Genomic DNA, 10,157 nt, shown 5'->3' on the forward strand with positions numbered 1-10,157 from the left:
GTTTTTTAAACTCATTGTTATAGTTTAACAAATAACTTTAGGTATACAGAAAAAATACAAAGCATGTACACAGGGTGTAATGTAGAATCATGTCAAGCTGAATGGGACAAATCCTAAATTATTAACATTTAATAAACCTTACTTCAGCTGATCTGAATAGAGTTGATAGTCACAGTAAATTAATTAATCATACTCTGCTTCTAAATGCATTGGAAATACATTTTATGTCATTAATCACTCTTATGTACAGGAATCCACAAAGCCAACTTTGTTTATGTCTCATAGTTGCGCTCTGCATGTTAAGAATTTTGAAAGAAACATATTGTACTCACTTTTCATGGCATATTTTAGAAGTAGGCGATCCAGCATGATTGTTAATCACAGACCTGACGGCTCAGCCTCAGCCAGGTTTAACTGCATCACACAGGCTCTTTCACAGCCTGTCTCTCCGCTCTAGTGTGTGTGTGTGTGTGTGTGTGTGTGTGTGTGTGTACACCATAGAAATAGAATGACATTTTGTTTCTATGATGTGTGTAATAGCCACAAGAGCAAGAACTGTTGTGTTAATATTGATTAATAAGTGTAATTGTCCATCTGTACAACTAATAGGCAGCAATTTAAGCAAGTATTAACATGATTTTAAATAAATATATTATCACATATTCTCCATATTTCTATAATATATTATACACATACATACATACATATTACATTTAAATCTGCAGGAGACAATATGACTATAATTGTAACACTGATTGTCATAGTGTGTCTGGAGTAATTTCCTCCTTTAACCCTGTGAAACCTGAGCAAATCTGTCTGATTTCTTTCAAAAACATCAGAGAAAGCAATGTGCTACAAAAGAGAAAATGACCCAAAGATTTGCAAGAAATCAGTAAAAAAGTACAAGAAAGTTACGGGAAAAGTTTTAGAAAAAAGAAGGGGAAAAAAAGAAAAAAAGAAGGTTAAAAAAAACTACAACAAAGAAACTGTTTTCAAAAAAGTGTTTAAAAATTAGTATAATTTAAATAATTTTGTAACTTAATCTTAAATATGTAATATTCAGAATTATATAGTTGTTCTTTTTCTTTTATTTCCTGAGACAATTTCTCCTAGCCTTTTTATATATATTTTTTAATCAGCTAATTTCTTGCACTTTGTAAAACACTTCCTACCTAGTTGCTCATAGCCTTTTTTCCCCATATTTTGAAAGAAATCAGGGCAATTTGCTCAGGGTTCAGAGTTTTAAATACTTCTAAAAGGCATCTGACAGCAGCAAGAGAAAAGTGATGTTACAGTTTTGAAAGACTTAAGAAACGCAATTCATAACAATTCCAACAGGTGGCGCTGTTAGGTATTTAATTTGGCACCAGCGAAGAAGAATTTTTACGAGCTGTAACGAGGTCAGCCGATTGTTGCCGATGTTGTTTGGTTTCAGGAGAATGAACAGCAACTATTGAGAGACGCTTTCAGGCTCTCTCACTCAGCCGAGAAGTAGTTCAGATACGTTAGAGAAGGAGCAGGATAGGTGGGGGTATTGTGAATATTGTTATTATGATTGTTGGTATTGTTATTCGTACCTAGTTAGTAAAGATCCCGGGTTGAATTCAGTAGGTGGCGGTAATGCGACTTTATGGACGCCAACCGCCGTTAAACGCAGCAGAAGAAGAAAAAGAAGAAGTGGCCGATGTTGTGAACCTCAGCCGAAAGCTAGCCGTAGAGCTAACAGCTTCACCGTTTCGGTGTTGTATTTGTTGCCTTAATATTATATGATATAACTTATATCTTCAAAACGACAAAATAGTGGAACTTGCAGATCTCACACAATGGTAAGTATGAGCTAAAAACAGCGTTACGGTTTGGCAAAGTTAACTATTTGGCAACGAATAACGTTCACACGGCGGTAAGTTTTCATCCCACAGGAGCATGTTATGATCCTAGTTATACCCTGTAAGTATAAGTCCTAATAATGATAAATATTAACACCCAAGCGTTAGTGAAATGGACATTTGTATCGACAAGTTGTGTGATACAGCAAAATAAGCTAGCTGGTAAACGTTAACTGTCGTTAAAAGTCAGGTTAGCTAGCTGATGCTAACTGTACTATGTACGCTAACTGAAGCTCAGTGACGTTTGTGTGTAAACAAAGCAGTTTATATGTTTTTTCGAGTTTTCCTTTTACTGTCGGTGCTCATTAGCTGGCTGACTCCTTTAATTTTGAATATTTTACAAATTTTAACACGTCAAGTTATCTTTATAGCTATTGAAATCTAAATATGATTCACTAAACTATAGTTTACGACGTAACGTTAGCTATAAAATCGGCTTCTTTACCACACCTTGCTCCTTACAGTGTGTTAAACATGATCGTGTTGCACAAACAATAATGTAAGAGTGGGAGAGTCGAGAGCATAAACTTGTATTTGCTTCTAAGCACAGTAGCTGCTTTAAAAACAAAATAATGTTTTATTATATGCTTATAAAGCCCTCTGCTCACCTTAAGAACAATGTCCTGCAGTATAATGATTAGTTATCAGTGGTGTTAAGTACAATTTTACCCTTTGTAATGTGGTTTGTTGTGCATATTGTAATTTTTAGGACAGCGAAATGTCTGACATTGACCCTGCACCAGGGCCTGAGACCAGCAGTATGGAGGGCGAGAACGCACCTCTGTACTGTATTTGCCGGAAACCAGACATCAACTGCTTCATGATGTAAGTTCACAACACAAATGCTGTTTTTTTAATCATCACTGTGTAAAGATGCAACCACGCTTATACATTACCATCTTCATTTGTGTCTCCCACTCACAGTGGTTGTGATAACTGTAATGAGTGGTTTCATGGCCACTGCATTAACATCACAGAGAAGATGGCGAAGGCAATCCGGGAATGGTATTGCATGAGATGCAGAGGTGATGAAAAAAAAAAATTGTTTCATGGCTGTTTTTAGTGTCATTCTTAAAATTAAATATGTCACTTATAATTGAAAAACAAACATAAAATTGTCTTGTTATTCTCCCTGTCACCAGATAAAAACTCCTCATTGGAAATAAAGTATAGATCAAAGAAAAACCGAGAGAAGGAAGCTGAGGTTGACAGAGGATCCGATAAACAGTACAGCACCCCCAGTACTCCTGACTATAAGAGTGAAAGGCGGCGTGGATCTAAAGTAAGTTTCATCTATTCTTAGTGTTTAGACTGCAAAAAATACACAAATTAGACCATTTTTTCTTCCATCTTTAAAGTCTAACATCAGCCATTTCATACTGACATGAACAACAATAACATTACTATTAGCATGTATTTATTTGCTTATGTAATAACATATGATTCTATCTGATTTTTGAAAAATATTTTTCACAAGAAGAAAAAGGATATGTCTATTGCATATAAATAAAAACACTTATCAAGGTTACTACAAATATTCCTGATTTACAGTAATTTGAAAGTATAAGCATGTGTTGCATGGTGTAGTAATGCAGAAGCTTCTCACAGTGAGTCACATGAAGCTAAAGGGCAGACTTATTTTTTGTGGAATTATTTTAAAATGTCACTCATGATTGCCACATTGATCAGATGATTTTACTGTCTTTCATCCTCCTCAATTTTATAGTTTTGTACACAAGTTTTAAACTTGTAACCTAATTTTAAACTGAACATGACAGAAAATATCACCTTAGTATTAGATGAATACTGTATGTAGGGTGTAAAACAATTGACCTTTCTTAAGATGCAGTGGCTCTTATGGCTCATTTTTTGATATTCCTCAGGTGAAGCGTTCGGTCCGAATGTGTGGGGAATGTGAGCCCTGCAGAAGGACGGAGGACTGTGCTCAGTGTGACTTCTGCAAGGACATGAAGAAGTTTGGAGGCCCCAACAAAATCAGACAGAAGTGCAGGTTCAGGCAATGTGAGGTTCGAGCCAGGGTAAGTCCCTTTATCTCTATTTTGTTTTCAAATGAGATTATCCCACAGAAGTGTAGAAGAACAACTGGCAACTTTGAAATGTGAAACCTGTTGCTTGTTGTTTTGCTCAGAAAATGCTGCGAGTGAAGGATGAGGAAATGTCTTTGCAAGAAAGGAGGGACAATTCCTACCACAGACGGAGACGATACTCCGAGGACTACGACAGTGAGGCGGACCTGTACCAGCAGTACAAGGCAGCCGGGCTGAACAACGACATGGTAGCAGAAAATTTGAAACCATATTGTTGTGTATAAATCAGCTCATGTTAGATACACTTAATCAGCAGCTAAAACAAGTAGTTAGGAACTGTATGTTTAGTCTTTTTTTTGCTGTCCTCTCATCAAGGCTTGGAACAGTGATGAAGACGATGAGCCGCCTTTCAGTCCTGTCATGCGTAAGAAGGCTGTGAAGGTGAAGCATGTCAAGAGACGAGAAAAGAAGTTTGACAAGAAAGTAAGACTTGTTTCCTTATAGAATATATCATCGTTATTTGCCAGGTGTTTATGTAAATACGACATCTGGTCTTCTTCCCTTTCTTTTTCTACATTCCAGAAGGAGTCAAGACGCCACAAACAGAAGCAGAAGCACAAAGACAGAACCAGATACAGCGAGAAAGGCGACCTCCGAGATAACACCGGACAGCGACAGTGTTTGGGGCCAAGCTGTGTGGAGGCTGCAAGAGCCAACTCAAAATACTGCTCTGAGGACTGTGGCATGAAGTGAGCTGCAAAGTAAGAACTTTTACCTTTAGTGCATTAGTGTATTTTTTTTTTTAGGATAGATACTTATTCTGGAGACCTGCTTAGAACAGATGAAGCCAACATCTCTGTGGATTTAAATACCCAGATGTTTTATTTTATTTCATTTATTTTTTTCCAAAACATTTTTTTAATTAAATACACCTCTGTTTAGTATTAAGGGCACAGACAAACAGCGTTGATTTGTACTGTATATCCAGTTGATGATCAGATTTATGGTCATGCATTAGCTTTTGCTGGGAAATTCTAAACCTGAACAAAAATTTAAACTCACAATTTGTCACTAAATGTCACAATGTATTCTTCTGCTTTCTGCCTCCTTCTTATCATTATCCTCAGTGTAGTGTCCCATTAAAAGTGTTTCTGAGGCTTTTCATTATGATTGACTAAATTACGACCACAACAATATCCTGATCATGTTGACTTTTTAGCATTGTTGGCTTTTCATTGTTCATTGTTGCCAGTGGCACTAAATATGTTGTCTGCTCTGACAAAAACAAAAAAACCTTCCATCACTCCAAAAAGTAAATTAATTTATTCAACAGAGTCAAAAGCGTGTGCCTACGTTACCTCCCTTTGACAGCTACAGGTGGGACCGTCACAACATGCCTCTATAAGTCTCTATAATATACGAAATATATAAAATTTTCATTAATTTAAGCAAATGCAACCCAAAGATAAAATAAAACAAATTCATATTAAACTTAGTTTGAATACCACAAAATATACTAAAATATTTGACATATAAGCAAATTTAAACCTTTTTCTTAAAAACAGTTACAGCAAACATGTATATGCATTAATCTGTGTGCATTTTGTTCCACAGTAGGATCTATGAGATCCTCCCTCAGCGTATCCAGCAGTGGCAGCAGAGTCCCTGCATCGCTGAGGAGCACGGTAAGAAGCAGCTGGAGCGCATTCGGCGAGAACAGCAGAACGCCCGGCTGCGTCTCACAGAGATGGAACGACGCTTCCACGAACTGGAAGGCATCATCGCCAAGGCCAAGCAGCAGGCAGTTCAGCAGGACGAGGAGGTGAGCTGGCAGCAGCCTGCGTGCTTGTTCTGTCGCAGCTGCCTTTTCCTGACAGTTCCCCGAGGATCTTGTCAAAGTCAAGGCCAGCTTTAAAAATATAATCTCAGACATTATTTGCTTGTTTCATGCCGTTAATAAAGAACAGTGGTGACATTTTCCGATGAATGCTCTGGTTCTGTGTGCAGGTGAATGAAGGTGACAGCGAGGACACAGACCTGCAGATTTTCTGCGTGTCTTGTAGTCATCCCATCAATCCAAAAGTGGCGCTGAGACATATGGAGAGATGTTACGCAAAGGTGAGTACATTTTAAATTCCTGTTTCTGCCTCTAAGCATCAAATATAAATGCAAATAAAGCATTTGGGCTACGTGTAACGTTTCTTTCTCTGACCATTATCTTGCCAGTATGAGAGTCAGACCTCCTTTGGTTCCATGTACCCTACAAGGATCGAGGGGTAAGAAAAACAATCCCACTCAAAGATTTAGACAATTTCTCATTCAGTTGCTTTGCTAACAGTTGTTGTTTTCCACAGAGCAACCAGACTCTTTTGTGATGTGTACAATCCCCAAAGCAAAACATATTGTAAGAGGCTTCAGGTTTTGTGTCCAGAACATTCCAGAGATCCAAAGGTCAGTGGAAACCCCTCAGACACCCGCATGAATCATGATTCACTAAAAAATACTCACTTTCACCACATTTCATCCGTTGTTCCACTTCCCCTCATTCACTTCCTTTCAGCCCTTTTGTTTTCTTTAACAACAAATGTTACACAGAGGCAAGGTTGGAAATTAACTTTTTAGTCCACCTGCCACCATGGCTAATAGATTCCAAAATCCACCACTCACTCAATAGATTACCATTGTGTTTTCGGCTGTTGAGTGAAGCATATCTAGCAGCCACTTGCATATTTTACTAGCGTTCGGCTGGTGACTGGTGCTTATTTCCAACCCTGCATGGAGACCATTTGGAGAGCAGATGGAAAGTGGACATGGGAGGAGCAGCGGATTTAAATGGAGCACACACTTTCAGCCCAAACTATCATCACTCAGATGCGGTCTCAGTGCTATACTGCTTTTCACAAATCATCAGAAAGACCTGAAAACTCATTTAATGAAATGAAGACGTCTTCTTCGAGTAATTGCAATACATTTGTACTAATTAGCTGCATCAGTTTCTGTTTTAGAGTTTTCTGATTGTGATTTGTATCCCGGTTATCATAACTATTATTACTGTGGGTTTATAATAGTCATTTTCCATGTGGTTACAGATAATGTCGGGAATAAAGAAATCACACAATCTGAACAGTGCAACAATTTAAATAAATATTAACTGTAATTAATTATATGACACTTTTCACTATATATCAAGTAATCAATATGCTTTTCTCAAGAAACTCTATTTGGTGAACCTGTACACATGTAAGCATATCTACATCGACCTATAAGATATATTTTTAAAAAAAACTGAAAATGGCAATCATGTCAGATTGTGAATTTATTTTATTTTTAGGCATTTCTCATTTATTTATTTTCCCATTTAAACATCTCTTTCTTCTGTGGTTCAACCAGAGTTTTACGCACATTACTTACACCTAACCATGAAGGATTTCCTGCATCAAATTCATAAGTACGATGCATTTCTGGAGTGACCATCGTTGTTTACTCGCTCCCTCGGCCCTCTGATGGTCGGTCTCACCAATTTGGAATGACAAATATTATGGCGGTGGAAATTTCCTCGAGTGGAAGTGAGCAAGGGAATGTTGAACAACTAATGAAACCTCTGTCTGAAACTTATATTACTGACAGTAATATTCTGCTAAACATTAAGTAACATTTTGATGATATTTTCTATTTGTTTTTCTATTTTCCTTCTTGACTAGATCCCAGTGGACGAGGTGTGTGGATGTCCTCTGGTGAAGAACGTGTTTGAGCTGACTGGAGAGTACTGCAGGGTTTCCAAAAGGAAATGCAACAAACATTACAACTGGGAAAAGCTTCGGAGAGCAGAGGTGGACTTGGAGCGAGTCCGGGTGGTAAGTCAAACTGTTGCTTTGGGTTTAACAGACAGAACTGGTTTTATTTTTTGAAAATTCCCCATATCTTTAATTGGAAACATCAAAGAAGAGTTATGTTGGTAACTTTGAAATTAGACCTGTTTAAAGCGAATGCCTCCTGGTCCTCGACCTTCAATGAGGAGATTGATAATTATCCGACTTTGTTGATAAATAAGCTAAATCGTTGATTAGACCTTATCTTCAGCTGTAACCTTTTTTGTTATTTTCACCCTCAGTGGTACAAGTTGGATGAGCTCTTTGAACAAGAGCGTAACGTCAGGACTGCTATGACCAACAGAGCCGGGCTGCTCGCTCTGATGTTGCACCAGACAATTCAGCATGACCCCATGACGACCGATCTCCGTAGCAACAAGGATAGGTAGTCGACCTAGTCCGCACCAGTTTTCGGATCTGTGACTCACTGTGTGTAACATGACATCTGTGTGTTAAAGATTTAAAGGATAACCACCATTTGGATAAAAACGTATTTTGTAACTAGATAATTATTTTAAAACCTTTGTATGATAGTTAACTGTAAGAGGTAAATGGATCTATATTTTTCCTGACAGTGACAGACGAACTTCTGCTGATTGAAAGCAGTTGCTTTTGGTATGATCGCCCTGAATAAACACCCTAAACTTTGCTCCGGTTACGTATTTGTTCCATCTTTTTTATTGGCCTTTCTACACAATTTTCACAGGGTCCTTTTGATTATTGTGACAATTTGGCTTGAAGTGCAGCAATTGCAAAACTTAAATATATGCCAAAGCTATTGTTTGCTTAAACCACTGAACTCAGGTGAGAGAGGCGTCTATATGTACTACTTTTCTGCTTTTGCTCAGCAAAGATGGAAATAACAATCAAAAAGTTTATTTAAAACTTTTTGCATCTCTTGTTTACAATGCTGGTATTACAGTCTTCTTTGGTTTCAACAAAATGAAATGAATGATTGAATTATAGAGAATCTTACCAAGCTAACCATGTATGTAGCGTGTTTATATTGACAAAAGTTTAACATTTCTATTTTTATGTGCGATCTAAGCAGCCAACTAAAGTTGTCTCCAGCAGGTAGCCAACAATCTGGTTTTATACATTCAAAGAACTTCTGTGAAAATAAACTGCATGATAACCAGACCGGGCCTCTAATTGCGACAGGTGTGTATTTGTCAAAACATGTCACCACACCCACCTAGTACAAGGAACTGTGAGCTTAATTGGGACTATTTTTTTTTGGTAAATCAAGAATGTATATGTCCTTAAAATGTGCTTTAAAATGAAGCCCATTTGTACCGGTTCATCCTTAATTACCATGAAGAAGAGTACAGCACACCAGAACAATCACTGCTATCTTCAGAGGGGGGAAAAAATAGTTTCCAGAGTATATGACTGGATGTAAAGGAGGACAGGCTGAGAAAAAAATGTTTCAAAGGCAGTAAAATAACACAATATTTCAGGGTCAATATGCCCCTGTCATTTTTCTAATTCTGTGTTTAGCCTCCTATAAATTTAACTAAAGAACCACTAGAAGATGCATAGGAACTGGACCCTGAGATACAGAACAAAGAAACTTTACAACTGCAGTATAAAGTGCTTTATCTTGAACAGTGCAGACAGTACAGCACAGATCTCACCTGATATCAGACAGAACTCAGAATGAAAAACAACATTTCTCCCGCCATCATATTTCAAACCTCTCATACTACGCTCCTCCTGATGGGATGGGATGTTCCTGATTGGTCAAGAATAATCAAACGCGGAGCTCTCTGATTGGTATGATTTAGAGACGGAGGATCATGTGACATTTCCCCTCCCTGTGTTCTTCTTGAGCATGATTATACTGGCTTTCAGAATCAGCTTTATTTGCCAGGTGTACACCTAAGAGGAATATGACTCTGGTCTCTGTTGCTCTCAGTGTTTGTTCATAGAAATAGACAAACGGCTACAAAAAGGACCACAAAGATGGACACAGTAGAATATTTAAAGGAATGCTATGCAGGATTATTAGTTAGTTATTGTAGTGTAAAAACACTTGCAAGCAAAAGTGAAAGTAAGTAAAAGACTCCACTGCTCTGGTAAAAAAAAAAAGGCTCAACATTACCTCTTCTTTCTAAGGACACACAGGAAAACCAACCTATCTGTGAAACTGCTTGTTCCTTTCAATCACTGCTCTATAAAGACTGGTGACGTGGTATATTACAGTATGGTATGCCAGCTATTCAGCAGCAGACAGAAGAGCTCTCTGGAGAGTCGTAAACAAAGTCCAGAGAATAATTGTAATTCCCCTGTCCTCACCGGGAGACATCTTCAGATCTCGCTGCCTCTGCAGAGCCAGCAGCATTGTGAAGGCT

General features: G+C 37.9%; 1 protein-coding gene across 1 annotated transcript; it reads left to right on the forward strand.

The window, feature by feature from the left end:
• The first annotated feature begins 1,410 nt into the window (after positions 1-1,410).
• Positions 1,411-8,452, forward strand: cxxc1b (CXXC finger protein 1b). Its single transcript, XM_042506738.1, has 14 exons — positions 1,411-1,826; positions 2,596-2,711; positions 2,811-2,911; positions 3,029-3,168; positions 3,770-3,925; positions 4,036-4,182; positions 4,310-4,417; positions 4,517-4,695; positions 5,549-5,756; positions 5,942-6,052; positions 6,161-6,210; positions 6,289-6,385; positions 7,636-7,788; positions 8,046-8,452. Exons 1-8 carry the CDS (start codon positions 1,824-1,826, stop codon positions 4,685-4,687), a joined length of 942 nt encoding a protein of 313 aa, XP_042362672.1. The 5' UTR covers positions 1,411-1,823; the 3' UTR covers positions 4,688-4,695; positions 5,549-5,756; positions 5,942-6,052; positions 6,161-6,210; positions 6,289-6,385; positions 7,636-7,788; positions 8,046-8,452.
• Positions 8,453-10,157: the final 1,705 nt, after the last annotated feature.

This window comes from Plectropomus leopardus, chromosome 2, assembly GCF_008729295.1.
Source record: "Plectropomus leopardus isolate mb chromosome 2, YSFRI_Pleo_2.0, whole genome shotgun sequence".
In the NCBI taxonomy this organism is placed as follows: domain Eukaryota; kingdom Metazoa; phylum Chordata; class Actinopteri; order Perciformes; family Serranidae; genus Plectropomus; species Plectropomus leopardus.

What these genes read in the sequence shown, in the direction of transcription:
- cxxc1b (XM_042506738.1), top strand. An exon ending in AATGTGAGGTTCGAGCCAGG is followed by an intron (nt 3,926 to 4,035) that starts GTAAGTCCCTTT and finishes TGTTTTGCTCAG; the next exon opens with AAAATGCTGCGAGTGAAGGA. An exon ending in CCGGGCTGAACAACGACATG is followed by an intron (nt 4,183 to 4,309) that starts GTAGCAGAAAAT and finishes CCTCTCATCAAG; the next exon opens with GCTTGGAACAGTGATGAAGA.